This window comes from Dipodomys spectabilis, unplaced genomic scaffold, assembly GCF_019054845.1.
Source record: "Dipodomys spectabilis isolate Male_0828 unplaced genomic scaffold, ASM1905484v1 ptg000034l, whole genome shotgun sequence".
Taxonomy (NCBI): Eukaryota; Metazoa; Chordata; class Mammalia; order Rodentia; family Heteromyidae; genus Dipodomys; species Dipodomys spectabilis.
The window spans coordinates 2,262,131-2,280,994 of record NW_024870711.1 but is presented as its reverse complement, the minus strand read 5'-3'; the positions used below and the strand labels follow the sequence as shown (position 1 = coordinate 2,280,994).

Sequence of the window (18,864 nt, the reverse complement as noted above, 5' to 3'; positions counted from 1 at the left end):
AAGTTTATGGGATTAAAACTGCAAAAGAAGAGTAGCACAACCTCCACTGGGAAAATATTATAATCTCAGAGTACTTTACCAGTTGTGTTTTCTCAGTGCATTGGTTTTTGCCTTTTTATGTCATGAATAATCTATGTGACACACATTCCATCTTTAAGACCCTTATCATTTCATCTGTGGTTGGCTTTTCTGCTCTATGAGAAGATGTCCACCCCCGAGGACAGGACCTCACCCCCCCACCCCCCCCAGCCTCCAACTGCACGGTGCAATCAATCCAGCGCTGGAAAATGGAAAGCAGGAACTATCTCTGTGGCTCCACTTTCCAGCCGTGTGACCTTGGACGATGTCTGCCGGGAACCTGGCAGGATTCATAACGAAGACTGTGGCTGACCCTGACCTGGAGGCTCAGGAGGCCTCAAGAAGGTCTCTGCTTCCTCCAGCCTCTGGGGGGCGGGGGCTGTGCCAGCTAACAAGAGGGCAAAGGTTCCCTTAGCATCACCTCTCCATTCCACTGGGGCCCTCAGAGCCCTCCTGGGGCTCTTGGTTGGTCCATTTGAATCTCTTTGGGTTGTATGTAATACAGCTGTGTATTTTCTAGAATGCCAATCAGCATCTTTTCCTCTTTCTCTCACCCAGCCAGGCTGCCAAAGGGCCAGTGGAATCAGGTAGAAATCTAGCTTCACCTCTAACTAAGAGACAGGAGAACATGCCAGCTCTCTAGGGTTCCTTGCCTAGAGAAGGTACATTAAAGTAGTCTTTTATTCTTTTATTTGCAGTGCATCCTGGGGGCTAGCTGAACACTATCTATTTAGGACTGAACCAGGGCTGGCTGGTGTATGGTTATATCCAAGAAAAATACTCACCCTGATAGATGGAGGTGTCTAATCCACCCATTGGCTAGAGCTTAGAAAAATATTTACCTTTGAACATCTGTGCAGCATTTCACTGCGCAAACACACATCTGTTTGATGGAATGTACACGGAGTTAGATGGTTTGAGAGTCAGTTTTCTTAGTAACCGGATCGCTGCCTTGACAGGGGCAGTCCTGGTTTGTAATTGGGAGATTTGGGGTTTTTTTCCCCCCTCTCTCTCAGATCAACTCATTGTTTGAAATAAATAGCTGTAGAGTTTATAAAAGAAAAAGCTCTAGGCAATCCCAGTAATTGGATCTTTAATAACCTCTCACCTCTGAGTAAGTCACTCATTGCAACAGTTTTTAAATGTTCAGCCTGTTTTCACAGTCAGTGAGGTTCAGGGATAGGCGTGCGTGTGTGTGTGTGTGTGTGTGTGTGTGTGTGTGTGTGTGTGTGTGTGTGTGTGGTGTAAAACCTCTCACAGGCCATTCCTTTATAGAAATAATGAGTCTGAAATAGTTCTTCCCTCATTCCTTGTCCCCCGAGCTCCATCCACAAGGCTGAGGAGTGCACACCTAGAATGTTCGGTCCTTTATCTATGGCGTCCAAGTGGGTCCAAGCACATCAGTTAGCTGATTCTTCCCCCACTTCCAAGTACATTCATGTAGAGTTCATGGCCATGTAGGCCCAGGGGCCGAGAGCTGGTGGAGACCTTCGTACAACTTCTGGATCCAGACTCATTTGCCCCACAATCCCCAGAGTGTGACAAGGTTGTTGCCCAGGGCTGCTCAGTGCACCAAGCCATTCATTGTCTCTGATTCTATTCCAGGCCAATGCCTTCACCAGTAGACCTCACGATTCCTCTGGGCCATTTGGTCTCTGAGAAAACCCTTTGAAAGCTCTATCTGCATAAGTCGCTTTTGGAAAAGCCCTTTCAGCTCTGTTTTTCCTTTCATTCACTTTTAAAGTCTTTAAAGAACAGCTGACACGATCATCCATCACACCAGAAATCAGCCAAGGTCAGGCAACAAAAATTTACTTGATGTCTGTTGTGTGAAAGCAGAGTGCAACTGTGGCGGGAGGAAGGAAATCTCTAGGCATACGAACAAGACCGGGTCCAAGCACAGATTTTCTTGGAACACTCTCCATTCTGAAAGGGAACATGGGATTGGCTGAGGGCTGCCCCAATTTCTCTCAGTTACGCCATTCATGCTATGAAACTCTCTCATGAATTCCAGCCACAATGAAGATTCTCCAGAGAATTGCAAAGAGCACATTTACCTAAAAACTCCCCCCCCCCACTTTTTTTTTTTTTTTACAGGGGAGACTTGAACTCAGGGCCAAGGTGCTGCCCCTTGTTTTTTTTTGCTCCAGGCAGGCTTTTTACCACTTGAGCCACAGCTCTACTTCTGGATTTTTGGTGGCGAACGGGAGATAAGAGTCTCATAGACTTTTCTGCCTGGGCTGGCTTTGACCCATGATAGTTAGATATCAGCCTCCTGAGTAGCTAGGATTACAGGTGTCATTCTTGGAGGATTCTTTGGGGGCTGGTATAACCAGGCTTGGCTGATACCTAAGCTGAGGAGACAGTTTAGGGGGACAGCTTCCATGCTCCCCCCCTTGTCAGGGGATAAGCGTGTTGTTCTGAGTTTCTCTTCTCTAGTACCATCCCTTCCCACTTCCCTTCCTTCTTCTCCTCTGGCCTTCCCTCCCTTTTCCCCTTCCCCTCCTCATTCCTGCTGAGCCTCCTCTGCCTTTCTCTTTGCTTCCTACTGGCCCTGGAAGGTTGGGAGGCATGGCTTGGTAAAGGACCGGCACATCGTGATAGACGGCGTGAGGAAGAGAAAGGAAGAGTGATGGAGAGTGAAAGAAGAGAGCCATGCAAATGAGTTTCATTCCCTTTCAAGGCTGTGTCCTATTAACACATGTTACCTCTTCTGCTGTGTCCTAATGAAATACCTTACCTCTTCTGCTGCTTGCTGGTCCCGCAAGGCAATCACATTCCTAATGACTTTGTTAAAAAAGCCATTCAGTTCATCTTGGTTCTTATTGGGCAAAATCCGGGCCAGTGGGATCATTATGGATGGAAATGATACTTGAAAGAGAAAAACAAAAGTGGCATTGAAAAGGAGGGTGACAATAAACCAGGGCTATTAGATGCCTGGTACCCGGGAACAAATGCTGGCCTTGAATGAGCACTTGAGAGGTGAGTCCTTGCGTGGAGTCGCTGCTCCCTGCGGCAGGGTGGCCCAATGCCTCCTCACTCTACCTTTGCTCTGCGCATGCTTTCTTGGGTGTACATGGGAGGCACCTGGCCAATGACTGTACCCGCTACACTGTGTACAGCAAAAAAAAAAAAAAAGGAAATGGAGGTGTGGCTCAAGTGGTAGAGTACCATCCTTGAGCAAAAAAAAAAAAAAAAAAAACTAAGCAAAAATGCAAGGCCCTGTTTCAAGCACCAGTCCTGGCACACATGTCATTAAACAAAAACAAAACAAAACAAAAGGGGATGGGAAGGTGGCTCAGTGGTAGAGCGCTTGCCTTGCATGCCTGAGGCCCTGGGTTTGATTCCTCAGCACCACATAAGCAAAAAGAAATAAAAAGCCGGAAGTGGTGCTGTGGCTCAAGTGGTAGAACGCTAGCCTTGAGCTGAAGAGCTGAGGGACAGCGCCCAGGCCCAGAGTTCAGGCCCCATGACCAGACCCAAAAAAACAAAACAAAACAAAACAAAAGTAGCAGCTCATTCATTTCCTTAACTTTCTGGTCATTTGGTATTTTCTTTCTCCGGATATGTGTCCCCAAAGTGGGCTCCTGAGTTGTCGCTAAGATCTGCTACTGCAGCTGCTGGCAGAGATGCTGGCCCTATCTGCTGTGGGCTCCTTTGATCCTGTCACAGGCAGCCCAGGCCTTCCTGGCTGAGCCTTTGAGATAGGCTCCTTGGGCCAGGAGCACCTAATCCTCCTAGAGAGGAGCTCTGGGCCACAGGGAATTACAGCTCCCCATTCCCAACCCTCCCCCCACCTTTCTGGTAGGCCTTGTACTCACAGAGCTCTCTGCTGAGCTAGGCTGGAGAAACCCCAGGAGGTTCCAAAATACTTGGCTTATTTAAAGGCACAGAGCAGGGATGGGACAATGGAGCCACCTGCTCTGGGGGACACAGGTGCATCCCATGGCTGAAGGCATGCGCAAGAGGGAGACTCAAGGCCAGGAGCCCAATGGGAGGTTGGGGTAAGGAGGAAGCTGATTGGCCCTCACAGCAACCTCTACCATGTGGGTGAGCGTTGCTGGACGTGGGTGGGCTTCCCACTGAAATCAACTCAGAAATAGAGAGGAAGCTGGCCAGGGAATGAATAGAATTTGCCAGCCTGGCAAGCACGGCTGGAAACCTTCGCCTTTGTCATCATCAACAGTACTCCAGAGCCTCCATAAAAACAAGAAGGAAGGTTCTAGAACTGGCTAGAGGGCAATAGTTCACTTGGACAATGAAAGTAAAATCAATAGACTAGTCTTCTTGTATTAGATCCTTTCCTGGTCACCCATCTTGTCATTTCTAGCTTACGATGCACTAGCTTCCACAGGAAGGAAATGTCACTGGAGGGGAGAAAAAACAAATCCTAGAAAAGTGACAGGCTTCGGGTTCCAGCCTTGGCTCTACTTTTCTAAGCCTCAGGTTTTCAGATCCTGAATATGGGCAGAAGAATACTTTTCTCATAGGGCAACTGTCAGAACTCACTCACTGTCCCCACCCCTGTGTGTGACAGAGGCCTGGGTCCCTGTGTGAGTGATAGGTGGCCCAGGTGGACAGATTTCCCACAGGGCACTGCTCAGAGACCCCAGAGTGTCCTTTCCTAGTGGCAAGAGCCAAGGACCAGTCTCACAGGCCCGAGCAGGAGCTCTACTTACAGATGCAAACCAAGAGAGGCCTGGGGATGCGGAAGGAGAAGAACCGCTGGCAGTGGCTCACAAAGGGGTCCTGGGCAGCTGTCTGGGAGTCCACCTGGGTGCCAAAGGCGACACTGGCTACCACATCTGTGGTGTAACAGCAGTAGCTCCTGAGGAGAGGGAGACATTGGAATAGGAAAGGATGCTGGTATTGGCCTACCCACAATGCACCTCTCCTGACAAAGCAAGGCGCCATCACCCACATGGGTGACTCTAACCCTGAGAGGGGTTGAGGAGAACAGCTTCCTGCAGAGCTCGGCCAAACACTGGGGGAGGAGCTTCTGGAATAAGCAGCAACAGCAGGAAATGAGGAGAGACAGAGTAGGGAGCTTACAGAAGCAAGGACTCAGGGGAGGGACCCACGTGGCCTTCAGGTAGCCTTAACCAACCAGAATAGCGTCAGATACCAAGAAGGAGGAGGGAGAAGAGGAGCCCCACTGCTGTTGGGGTTTGCCCTCCGATTGATTGATCGATCTTCGTGTGTGAAGCCCATCCCAGGCCAGAATCTAAGATTCACGGACCTCTGTCAAAATGACATTGGTGAAGGAAGAACTTGATTAGCTGACTTTATCAATTCCTCCCTTTTTCTTTCTAATAATTTTGCATTTTCTTTTTTTTAAAAAACGTACAACAAACAAAAAACAAGGACTCTTCACACTCCAAGAAATAGCAGATGAACACTGACACAGGCTTCATGATCATATGTATATGATGTTCAGAAAACACACATTGCAATTTAGAGCAAACAGAAGGAAAAGTGCCTGGCAGTAGTTCCAGAAAATTTACCCTCGTAGGCTGCAGGAAGCCTGTCTCCCCCAAGGCCTTTTATTATTATTATTACTAATAATAATTATTATTATCTTTAAGTAGTTGTACAGAGCAGTTTATGAATACAATGCATCTTGATTAATGTCAGCCCTTTTTAAACTAGAAATATTCTTTTTTATTTAGTTACAAGAGTTTTCAGATTCAATTCTTTTTAAGAATCCTAACAACTGGGTTATGAATAGCCTTTTATAATTACCAAGTCTATTTTTTGTCTTTGGCCTAGGCAAGTTCTACATAAGTCATCCAGCCCCCACCTCAGCATCAGAGAATGAACGGTATTTCCAAATGACTGAGAAGTCTTGAATGCTTTTATTCTCTTACTTGTTAAATTGGGGCTTGGACCAAGGACCAGGGCATTCTCCCTCAGCTTCTTCACTCAAGGCTGTCGTTCTACCACTGGAGTTACACCCCCACTTATGCTTTCTGGTGGTTAATCAGAAATAAGTTTCCTGAACTTTCCTGCCCCAGCTGGCTTCAAACCATGATCCTCAGATCTCAGCCTTCTGAGTAGCTAAGATTATAGGCATGAACCACTGATGCTCAGCCTTTGATTTGCTTCCTTCCTCCCTCCCTTCCTCCCTTCCTCCCTTCTTCCTTCCTTCCTTCGTCCCTCCCTCCCTGCCTTCTTCCTCCCTCTCTTCCTCCCTCCTTCTCTCCCTTCCTTCCTTCCTTCCTTCCTTTTCTTTCTTTCTTTCTTTCTTTCTTTCTTTCTTTCTTTCTTTCTTTCTTTCTTTCTTTCTTTCTTTCTTTCTTTCTTTCTTTCTTTCTTTCTTTCTTTCTTTCTTTCTTTTTCCTTCTCCCTTTCTCCCCACCCCCCTTTGGTTGGCTATGGGGCTTGAACTCGGGGCCTGGGCACTGTCCTTGAGCTTTTTCACTCAAGGCTGTGCTCTACCACTTTGAGCCACAGCACCACTTCCTTTAATTTCTTTTTATCAAGAACATTCCTACAATCGATTTTCTTGCAATAGTTAAAACAAGACTGACTGCCCGTGTCATTTCATCGGAACCTGATGGTTGAAGATCGAAAGGTCTTACGAGTTATTTGCTTTGCTTTTATAGCTGGCCCAGCCACCTTACCTTTCTACCTTCTGTACCTCATTATCAGAGAGAATACAGCCAATGGGCTCCCTTCACCTATGGTGTAATATAAATGTTGGTATTGGTGGTGCTATTATTTTAGTAGCAATGATAATCACACGTCAGCGGTGGCTGGAATGCACTCCTCATTCTATTTTTGACCTGTTGCAATCCATTGTTGGGCCTAAAGCAACCAAACGGTCGCTTAGATTTGGTGTCACCATGAAGCTGAGACTTTCCTGTTGAGGAACTTCACAGTTTCTCTTGATGTGACAGTGCAGACGGGCTCCCCCACCCCCGCCCCCCTGGAGGGCAAGGCCATCCACAGGCCACACAGCCCTGGGCTGTGGTCACTTTGTTTTTACCTTTTAAATGGGCTTCGTTTCTTTTCATTAGTCAGTCCATCCATGCTTTTATGAGCTCCCTGCATTTCCACCGTTTGCTATTTCCAAGGTAATTGTCCAGTAATTATGTACAGTTACAAGAAGCAGCCTTTTCAAGGCTGAGGTTTCTCCGCTCTGGCAGGGCAACCCTTACCTCTGCATGTCGCAGGCGTCCCTCGAATCTGCGCAGCGTTTCAAATGAGCCAGGAGAAGATGACAGGCTTGGCTGATGAGGGGCGTCATCTGATAACGGGAACAGAGGTGTAATTAGGGTCTGATGCAGGGCTCAGGCCTCCGTGGGCTGTAGATGACAGGGTTATTCTGAGGGGGCCTCTCACACAATTAAGACAGAAGTTCTAAATTCACAAGTATTTAAAAAAATACCATAGCTGGAAACATCTATTTTAAGCTTAAACAAGCTTTAATTTGGGGGAGGAAGACAAAGTGGAGGGGTGCAAAGAGAAAGGCTTTCAGGTGAATAGGATGAGAGAGTTTATGAGAGTATTTGTGAAATCCTTAGAACTGCATGCGTGGTTAGCACTAGAGAACCTGATCACACTCCGAATGTCCACTCTCTCTAGCTAACCCAAGTCCACGTTTGCTTGTTCCAATCACACTTTAGATTTTCAATTCGAACAAAGAATCCAGCATCCAAGGGTACCGGGGTCATCGATCTCAACTTCTTAATTAAGATGCGAGTTATTTTTAGAGCAGTTCTGAGGAGTGGTTATTCACGGGTGCCTAAGCTGCTCCAACCTTCCAGTACAAAGTCCCTCTGGACTCCAGAGCAAGGCACTGATCTACACGAAGACATTGTTGACTTCTCTCTTTAATTGCAAACTATTTTTCTATGGGCCGTTTCAAAAAGAGAAAACTGTTGAGAAGACTCTCATGAACATTCATGCAGTGATCACTGGCCAAAAACCCAAACAACCCCCAAAACAAGAAAAAAAAAAACCCTCCTCGATCATTCCCCACCCCTCCCATTACTCTTCCTGCTGTCTGCATGCATTGCTTTATTCTTCCCTCTTCTTCTTCCTTTTTTTTTTTGGTTGGTCATGGGGCTTGAACTCTGGGCCTGGGCGCTGTCCCTCAGCTCTTTAGCTCAAAGCTAGCGCTCTACCACTTGAGCCACAGTACCACTTGTGGTTTTCTGGTTGTTTATTGGAGATAAGAGTCTCATAGACTTTCTTGCCCAGGCTGGCTTTGAACTGCCATCCTCAGATCTCAGCCTCCTGAGTAGCTAGGATGACAGGCGTGAGCCACCAGTACACGACTGCTTTATTCTTTTTTAAATTAGGATCACTCCTAAGCGGTGGCCCTGTAAGAGGAGCCAGTTAATGGGAAACTTCCTGTGATCTGTACCCTGCACCTCAGTCACCAGCCCAGATTTATGACAACTTTTTCAAAACCCAGCACAAACAAATATGAGGTTCAGGTCATTGAAAAAAACCACAGGGTCTTTCCCCACGAATCATAGCTTTGTGCATTTGATTCCTTGACCCTCTGGGGTCCATCCCTTAGAAGGCTCTGTATTCATATCACATTTATGTCTGTAATGAGTTCCCTGTACTGCTTTGAGCAGGACAATCTCTGAGCTGTCCTAAAACCATGGCATGGGGGTGGGGGAAGAAGGGGGCCCCCCGTGGGCTAGTGTGGGCAGATGTTTGTGGGATTCTGGGAGAGCACATGGCTTTGTTGAACCCCCTCCCTCTTTTGCAGTTCCCTCCCAGCCAGCTGCATCTCCCCCCCCCCCCCCCCCCCCGCCCGGCTGCCGCCATGCTGAGTGGTATAAGAACAGACTTGTGGCATGGGTAAGGGCAGAGGTGACCTCTCTATGCTGGGGAGAAGCTGGGGATAGGGGTGGTATACGGAGCATAGAGCATTCGCTATTCTCCCCTTGACCCATCTGGAACTTGGAGAGTGCACTTTCTAGGTCTTCAGCTCTTGGCAATGTCGACAGGTTCAATGCAGAGCCCTAAGGGCCTCTGTCTACTAGGTAGCTATTTTAGGTAGCTGCAGAATTTTCCCAAATCCCTTGGCCAACCATGTATGAACATCAGTAAATACCCAGCCAGGCACCATTTACCTATAAATTGGCAGGGGACAACTCTGTTAAAAGATTAGCCCAAATAGAAATGTAATTTACATCAACTGCCTACCCTAAAGTCTGCTCAAAGAGGAAATGAGTATGGTGATCCTCATTTATTCTTTGTAACACATGTCTACTATTTTATGGAGAAGATATTCTTTCCTAAATCCCCACATACCATCAATTTAATAGTCTATTGGTAGAAATGTATATGTAAATGGATCTTGAGCTATCACTCCCAAGAAATTTCAGATTTCCTTGATGTTTGGGGAACTTGGTACTCTCAAAGCTCTATTTCTGTGGCTAACTTTCCTGCTACTTTTCCTCCCTCCCTTCCTAACTCCCTCCCTTCTTCCCTTCCCTCCTTCTCTCCTTCCCTCTTTTCCTTTCTTCCTCCCTCTACCTCTCCCTCCTTCTTTCCTTTATTACCAGTACCCTGGCTTAAACCCAAGGCCTTGTGCTCTTACTTGGCTTTTTACTCACAACAGTCACTCTACCACTTGAGCCATGCCTTCTAGCATTTTGCTCGATCAGAGTTTCTCAGATTTGTCTGCACAGGCTGGACCTGAATCAAAAATTTCAGCTCTCTGCCTTCTGAGTAGCTAGCATTATAGGCAAGAGGCATCCATGCCTGGTGCAGCCTTCAATTAATTTCATAATCTTAGTCGTACAAATATACTCTGTTTTAACAAAATCCCAGGTGCTGAAATATTGTTTAGTTACACTTCAGAGAAATAATAATGGTTAACAACCTCCCCCCCCCACAAAAAAAAACAACAACAAAGAAACAACAGCAAAATGACTGTGTGAGCCAACATGGTAGTTCAAGCCTGTAATCACAGTACTCAGGAGGTTAAGGCAGGAGATTAATAAGAGTTTGAAGCCTGCCTGGGCTACAGCTTAAGGTCCTGTCTCACAACAAAAGAAAACAAGTTGAAATGCCACACTGGAAGCTTCCTTAAGGTACCAGAAGAGATGATGTGGTATGAAATATGATTGATGCCGCCCGCTCACCCCCAAGCATGTCCTGTGTGTTAATGGCGACCACTGGATCTGTGTGCAGCCAGGACAATGCAAGGAGAGGCCTGCCTCCCGTTGCTCCTTGCGCGTGCTTTGGACTGCAATGCTTTGTTGCTGGCTGGCGTGACTGCAATTCTCCCCTCTGTTCTGCCTGTTGTCTGTCAAAGGGAATGGATGATGACATTTTTATTTGGGTTAATGCGATATAAGATGGGGCCTGTAATATGAAAAATGTTTTTAAAAGGCAATGTGGAGAAAAATCTTACAAGACAGACAGCAAGGCGTGATCTGTGTGTTGGCCAATAGCCCTCCTTGCAGACGTACGTCCTTGCATTACGCACTGCAGTTACAGAATAGTCATTCCTACATGAGTTGCATACAAACAAAAGCTCTGGTTGATGGGCTCACCAGATCTTCAGACAAACCCACAGCTTCTCCCCTAGGCTTGTGGACACTCAGGCGATGGGTCATGTGCACACACGTGTACACAGCATTTTATCCTTCCCAGCTTAATGGAAGACTCTAATATATGCCTTTATCTTTGTGGGCAAAGTGATCGTTATTTTTGTGCTGCTCTTTTTTTTTTCAGCACACACATAGGTTGTACTTTCAATCATATACACTTTTAATATTACAGGGTTTGAAAAAAATGACTTCCTTTTGAGAATTATTATGGTCTGAGTGTTCGTGTCTCTCTGAAATTCTTTTTTGTTGTTGTTGTTATTGTCAGTCGTGGGCCTGGGCACTGTCCCTCAGCTCACGGCAAATGCTCTACCACTTGAGCCACAGCACTATTTCTGGTTTTCTGGTGGGCTGTTGGAGATAAGTCTCACAGACTTTCCTGCCCGGGCTAGCTTTGAACCACGATCCTCAGATCTCAGCCTCCTGAGTGGATAGGATTACGGGCATAAACCACTAGCGCCTGGCTCTCTGAAGTTCTTTTTTTTTTTTTTTTGTCAGTCATGGGGCTTGAACTCTGGGCCTGGGCTCTGTCCCTCAACTCTTCAGCTCAAGGAGAGTGCTCTACACTTGAGCTACAGCGCCACTTCCGGTTTTCTAGTTCTTAAGTTGTTCTATTTCCTAGGGTAGCTGCAGGGCTTCCCAGGGAAAGCCAGAAGATTATGGTCCTGATAAGAGGACTCATAGCCTTATAAGAAGAGACGCCAGTTTTCTTCCTCTCTTTTTCCTCTCTTTCTCCCCTTTCTCTCTCTCCCTCTCCCCCTTTATCACTGTTTCCCCTTCTCTCTTCCTCTCTCTTTCTCCTTCCTGCTCTTCCCTCTCTTTCTCCCCCTCTCTTCCTCTCTCTTTCCCTGTTTCCCCTTTCTCCCTTTCTCTCCTCTTTCGCCCTTCTCTGTCTCTATCTCTCTCCCTTCCCCCTCTGTCTGTCTATCTCTCTCCCTCTCATCCCCCCTTGTCTCTGTCTCTGTCTCTCGGTCTATCTGTTGATCTCTCTCTTTCTTCCCTCCTCACCCATTCACAAAAGTCTCCTGAGCACATAGCAAGATAGCCTCTACCTACAAGTTAAGAAGAGACCTCATCAGTAACCCGCAATGCTGGAACTCTGCTCTCCAGCTTCCTCAAGACTGTGAGAAAATAGTGTCTGTAGTCTAAGTCCGCCTGTCATATGTTGCCACAATATCCCAAGTTGACCAAGCTGGCCAGGGTGTCAGTCCAACAGCCAAGCTTAGAGAATATTTCCCATTTGGTTGTCTCATTGCTCACATTGGAAGCCTCCTAGTGGAGAGGTGCCAAATGTGTGGCAGGGCAGCTATTTGGTAACTAGCGGTGCGTGCTGAGGATAAAGCACCGTCCTCAGTCGGAAGAAAATTCTTCAAGGAAACAAGTTCTTGCTTAATCTGGACTTCAGTATATGATTTAAGTACCTAGATTTGTTTTTTTTGGACAGCGCTGGAATTTGGACCTCTACCACTGAGCCACACCTCCAGTCCTGTTTTGTTCAGGTTATGATTTCTTTCGTTCTTCTTTCTCTTTAGTTCTCTCTCTTTCTTTCTCTTTCTCTCCTTTTCTCCTTTTCTTTCTTTCCTTCTTTCTCTCTTTCTTTCTTTCCTTCTCTCTCTCTTTCTTCCTTCCTTCCTACCTTTCTTTCTTTCTTTCTTTCTCTCTTTCTGCCTTCCTTCCTTCCTTCCTCTTTTCCTTCCTCCCTTACTCCCTTCTTTCCTCTCTCTCTGTGTCAATCTCCCTTCCTCCTTCCATCCCTCCCTCCCTCCTCCTCCTCCTTCTTTCTTCTTTTTCCTCTTCCTCCTCCTCTTCTTCCTTCTCTTCTTTTTTGGTGCCAGTACTTGGGCTTGAACTAAGCAATGACTGATAGACTAAGAAATAACTAATAGACTGAGGGTTTCCTGAGAACATTGATACAGAAATCTCCCAAGACACACCAGTAGACTGAGGCTCTCTGTCTTTGTATGGACACATGTAGTTTGCTAGAAGCAGTTTCTGAATGAAAGGTCCGAGATCCAGGCTGTAAGTTGCAGCTCAAGCTTGTAAGTCTAGACACTTGGAATGCACAGCTCAGGAGATTGCAGTTTGAGAGCAGTCCAGGGGATTAACAAAAAACAAAAACAGTTTACAAGACTCCATCATCAGGAAGCACAAATAGGAGGATCACAGTCCAAGCCAGTTTAGGCATATAAGAAAAACCTTATTTCAAACATAACCCAAACAAAAAGAGCTGATAGAGTGGTTCAAGTGGTAGAGCATCAGCCCAGCAAATTAAAGACTGAATTCAAGCCCTAGTATCACAAGAAAAGAGGGAGGAGAGGAAGAAAAGAAGGAAGGAAGGAAGGAAGGAAGGAAGGAAGGAAGGAAGGAAGGAAGGAAGGAAGGAAGGAAGGAAGGAAAGAAGGAAGGAAGGAAGGAAGGAAGGAAAGGTTTGAGATCCATACTTTGAGATGCTACTGTTCTATCTGCTCATTTGGGCATGGTGAGCTTCTCTGAGTTTGGATCCTCAACCCACTAACATCTGTGATGTCCCTCTCTATTGACTTAGGAGATTCCAAAGGAGGCCACTAAGCATGGGTTCAGACCATGGGAAGAGGAGCCATCTTTTTGAGTTAATATGGGATGGGATTATTGGGCCCAACCATTTGCAGCAATCCCTCTCACCCCTAAAAGAGCTTCTGTCATGTCTCTGAGAGACACACTGACTTCAGAATTACATGAGAACCTAAAGGACCAAATGTGGTGAAATGTGTGCTTGAATAATTTAATGAAAGTGAGAAGAGAACTCCAAATCTCTGCTTTCCAACAAATAGCAGGGCCCATCTTCTCTTTGCCTTCACTGCATTCAAATCTAGGTTGTAATTTCATTCTATGCAGATCTAATGTTTGGGAACTTGAGAAAGAAAAAGTCTTCATCATTTAAGCCTTTGGATATCTGGTAGTTTGGAGAATGTCATCTCTCTGAAGCCTAGGGAAACATATCCTATGCAGGAAGAGGGTTTTGTGTATGTGTGTGTGTGTGTGCGTGTGTGTGCAAGCGTGTGTGTGCGTACGTGGGCTACCTTACATTTCTAAGCTGAGATGAATCTCACAGATAGATATGTTGCCCAGGTGATTCATTTATCTATGCATGAAGAAAGATGCAGAAAAGAGCCTAATTAGAAATGGCCACCCTGGTCCCTGGGAGCCTGGCCCCATTCCCTATCGCAAAGAGGACACTTTGGAGGTACAATTTACCTTTCCCCTCATCTGCTGCAGAACGATCCGTCTCCTTCTGGGTCTGGGGAATGCCTGGCATCTTGGAGGCTGAAGAGCTGAAACAGAATCTTCTCTCCTTCAGGAGAGTTTGGGGCAGGTCAATTCTCTAGCTACAAGTGTTTAATAGCTTCTGCATCTCCAGTGCAGTGTGTGCAAAATGCTTACTCAGTGTAGAAAGGCCTCTTCCATGTGCCTCACCCACTTTCCCAGTTCTCTCTCTCTCTCTGTCTCTGTCTCTGTCCCTCTCCCTCTCCCTCTCTCTATCATTCCTCCCATGCACACTGTGATCCCAGCAGTCTGTGTTCGCCTAGCCTCTCCTCACTGGCACTATCTTTCCAGATGCCTTTGTTCCACCTGCTAGGCACCTTCTCTCTGCAGCATCAGCTTTCAGCTCAGTAGTCTCTTTGTGGCTCAGTTTGAAGATAACTCCCTGTATTTCCAATATGGTTTTTAGTCCTCAAAACAGGCCAAGGGCTTTGTCACCACTTCCACTACTTGTCCTCGTGAAATAACAAATTATTCATGTACATTGTTAGCCTTCTCCAGAGTGACCTTCTCACAGACAGGAAGCAGGAAGTATGTATGATTAGAAGAATTTAACATTTCTATTTGGTGTTCATTCAGTTGCTATTGTTTTCTGTCCCTGTGTTAAAAGTCTGATCCTCAGTTGTTGGTGTTCTTGAGAGGTGGTAGAACCTTTAAGGGGTGAAGCCTAGTGGGAAGTCTTCAGATTATTGGGAGTGTGCTCTTTTTTTTTAAATTTTTTTGGTCAGTCGTTGGGCCTGAACTCTGGGCCTGGGCGCTGTCCCTCAACTCTTCAGCTCAAGGCTAGCACTCTACCACTTGAGCCACAGCGCCACTTCTGGCTTTTTCTGCTTATGTGGTGCTGAGGAATCGTCGAACCCAGGGCCTTGTGCATGCATTCTACCACTGAGCCACTTTCCCAGCCCGTGGGAGTGTGTTTCTAAAGGAATTTTTTTTCCGGTCCTGGGGCTTGATCTCTGGACCCGGGCACTGTCCCTGAGCTTCCCAGTTCAAAGTGAGCACTCTACCACTTGAGCCACAGCATCACTAATGGTTTTTTTTGGGGTGGTTAATTGGAGTTAAGACTCTCATGGATTTTTCTGCCTGGGCTGGCTTTGAACCATGATCTTCAGATCTCAGCCTCCTGAGAAGCTAGGATTACATGTGTGAGCCACAGCACCTGGCTTCTTAAAGTTTTTAAAACCACTTCCTCTCTGCTGCTGGAGGGGTTTGTCCTTTGCCATGAGCTCTATCATGATGTGCCTCTCCCCCCAACAGAGACCTAAAAGCTGATCACAGACTGAAACCTCAAAAACAGTAAGTTGATCATGTCAGATATCTGTGATAGCGATGGAAAGTTGTATGAATGCAGTAAACCTACAGGCAACAGTGTTTTACAAGTGCTTTCAAAGGGAGTTTTCTGAGTCAGTAAGAGTGAACTACTGAAGGTTAGCTTATTTTGTACCAATATGGCATGAAAGAAAATGAAAAATGAATACTTTAATGTACTCTGAACTATTGACTAACAAATGAGAAATTAATTCTAGCAAATCAAACATCATTTCCTTGCCCACACCATTGCTAAAAGCCATCCAGATATTAAAAACAACCACAACTCATTTTGATGCACAACTCCCAGCTAAGTATCAGCTCCAGTCATCTAGGCGAATAATCATGTGTTGTTTCTAATAAGTCAGTGACTTCTGTCAAGAGTTGTGGCCAATTAGAACTCACCCTGATGAGGAGGTGGCTGCTGGTGTTGCCAAGCAACGTCCAAGCTAGGAGGCACATTGAGATGCTCTTTTAGATTTAACCAGCAGCGAAGTTGGAGTGACATTATGATTCTGGCAAAGGCAAGCCATCTTATCACCCGGGATGGGGTTCCTACAAGGAGGAGTGTGTTTTCTTTTCAATGTAAATGGAAAAGGAGTATTTTTTTAAACAAGGACTTAAACAGTCTATCATTATCCCAATTTTAATTAGGAGATTAGGTGTCAGTGGAATACAACTGTGTCACCAGATAATGATCTCTTGCTGCTAGATAAATACCCAGACATTCTGGAAAATGGGCAACTGGTCAGACAAGGACAATGTATTTTTTAGATTCTGAAGTATTTATTGCCACAGTCACACTTGGTTATAATGACTTTCATTTTTATTGTTCAGAAGGATTAAGAAATAAAAGCAGATAGTAAAAAAATAGACTGCTCGAGGCTGGTGTAGAGCAAGCTGCTTGGTCTACATGATTAGAAATGCGCATTCTGCCTTAGAAGGCATTGCACGTGACTGTCTGAAGAGTTTCCAGGGGAAATTTAAAGACCAAACAAAACTGTGATGAGGACTGTAATTCTGCGAAGACTTTTGCACTGAAATGGTCTTTGCTAGCCATTTGTTCCTAAGCTGGCTATACCAACTGAAAAAAAATTCTTTTTTCTTAAATTGAAGTCATTCTTGAGTAATATGTCTTCTCTCCAAGGCAGCAAAGGCCTATTGGGAAAAATAAGCACATCTGCCTCTGTCTCTAAGATTCATACATTATTGACCGTGCCTTCCTGACAGGAAACATCTGGAAGAAAGTGAAAAATTAGGCGGAGTACCAGATTCTCTGTGCTCTGAGAGATGCCAGCCTCTTCCCTGTTTGTCTGACATGGGGGAAAGTGGGTACCTAGGCCTTGTGATGGGGCAGCTCACTCACTCTTTGGTGACACAGACACCCTCAGCGTCCCGTCTAGGAAGCTGGATGGTCTTTTATAACGTCTGCTCGGTGGCAGTGTCAGCCCTTGGTTATCTAGCTGAATATGGCAATGCCCATTGTTTATGTTGGGCTTTCAGGACTGAGGGCATACAAGCTACCTGAAATGGTTTGGACACTTTAATGTTCATGTACAAATCCCTGGCCCTCAGAGTGATGGTACTGGAAGGGCTGTGGGTTAGACATAGTGGGAGGTCTTTATGTTATTGGGATCATGCTTTCAAAGGGGACTGAGGTACTTTAGTCTCTCCTCTACCTCTCTCTTTCTCTCGATGTCTCTAGTTCCAGATAGGGCCACTTTGTTCCTATATACACTCTGATATGATGTGCTTCAATCTTCTTTTCCTCCCTGGAGATCAAACCAATAGGGCTGCCCGGTCTTGGTCTTTAAGCCTACAAAACTGTGAGCTAAATAAGCCTTTCTCCTTGTAAGTTAGTTAACTCAAATAATTTATTGGAAGGACATCAAGCTGACTAATAGGCTGCCATATTGGATTGCATCCATGCTCTATTTGCTTTCAAGCTTGGCCTCTTCTGGAAGATACCGGGAAATAAAGATCAACATGGAAGCTAACTTTAAAGGTCCAGAACTCACTAGCCTTGTTTCTCTTAATAACTAAGTGGGAAGTGAACCTTCCTGTTCTCATCTTTTGAAGACTTCTTTGAATCCAGAATAAACAAAGTGAAACAAAAAATTTTAATGTGCTAAAGTAGATGATGAATCTCAAAGATGGTTTCCAATATCTCATTAAATTATTTGATTACAGGGGCCTTTTCATCCTTCATAATTTCAAATCCTTCTCTTCGGTAGTTGTGTTAGTTAACACAGCTACCTGTCACTCTAAAAAAAATATCTGGGATAGGAAGTGGAGCTGTGGCTCAAGCAGTGGAGGGCTAGGCTTGAGCAAAAGGGCTCAGGGACAGCACCCAACCCCTAAGTTTAAGCCCCAGGACCAGAAAAAAATCTGAGATAATTTACATAGAGAAAAGGTTTAATTTGACTCACAGTTTTGGAGATTCTGGTCCATATATTTGACCCCATTTTGTCAGTCATGGGGCTTGAACTCTGGGCCTGGGCACTGTCCTTCAGCTCTTCAGCTCAAGGCTAGCGCTCTACCACTTTGAGCCGTAGTGCCATTTCTTCCTTTTTCTGCTTATGAGGTGCTGAGGAATCGAACCCAGGGCCTCATGCATGCAAGGCAAGCACTCTACCACCGAGCCACCTTCCCAGCCCTGACCCCATTTCTTTTAAACTTGTGATGAGGCAGCATATCATGGCAAGAATGTGTGGCAGAGCAACACTGTTTACTACACGGTCAGGAAGCCAGAAGAGAGGCAGAGGTCTCACAATGTCCTTCAAGGACACGCTCCTATGAGTATGGCCTAAAGACCTCCAACGAGGACCCACCACTTAGCAATTCTACTATCTCCCCATAGTGCCTTTGGGAGGTCCAAGACTCAAGTCATAGCAGTAGCCGTGCATAACTTGGAGGTCAGCATCATCTCAGGAAAGCTTAGATTATTTTCTCTTCAGTGTGCTCACCTACCACTTTTGTGCTGACTCAAAAAACATAAGAAGAGTCTCTAAAAGTTCTTCCTATTGACTTACTGCTGTTCAAGTCAGAGCTGCTTGGAGGAATATACAAATGTCTAGATTTCACCGTGCTCTCCCCTTTCAGATGAATTATTCCATTTAGAAATAAAGACTAACCTGAGTCCCCAGGGGACGCTGTGCTTTATGTTTCCCTCAGAGAAGGACTAATGTAGCCTCAATGTCAGCTCCTGAAATTAAAATCCATTTACTTCCTGCTTTACAAGAAAGTTTTATCCAATCCCAGAATTTGTCACTCACAGACTTTGGTGAAGAATCCAGAAAAAAAAGGTGATTATAGAAATCTAAATAAGTCTTCTGGTTGCCCTTTTTAAAAAACATGAATTCTTTTGGGGCGTGGGGTGAAAACTCTGACAGGTTAACCAAGTAAAGTTTTCCAAGCAAATAAATGGCTTTCCAGGCAATGCTGATCAATCTTTGCAGATAAACAGTAATAATTGATCCATCACTGAACTATGATTCTAATGGTCTCATCCCCCCAAATTGGGGATGTACCCATCAAATTTTCACCAGCTCTCTATTGCTACGTATTATCCCTGGTAAGACTAAAGCCAAAAGCCAAT

General features: G+C 45.5%; 1 protein-coding gene across 1 annotated transcript in view; it reads right to left on the bottom strand.

The window, feature by feature from the left end:
• Tbxas1 (thromboxane A synthase 1) overlaps positions 1–18,864 on the bottom strand; it is a 140,851-nt gene that overhangs the window by 43,826 nt on the left and 78,161 nt on the right. The window contains exons 6-8 of the mRNA XM_042677300.1: positions 7,239–7,327; positions 4,758–4,906; positions 2,819–2,949 (exon numbers count right to left, since the gene is read on the bottom strand). Of these exons, the coding sequence (XP_042533234.1) occupies positions 2,819–2,949; positions 4,758–4,906; positions 7,239–7,327 (369 nt within the window). The remainder of the gene's footprint in view (positions 1–2,818; positions 2,950–4,757; positions 4,907–7,238; positions 7,328–18,864) is intronic.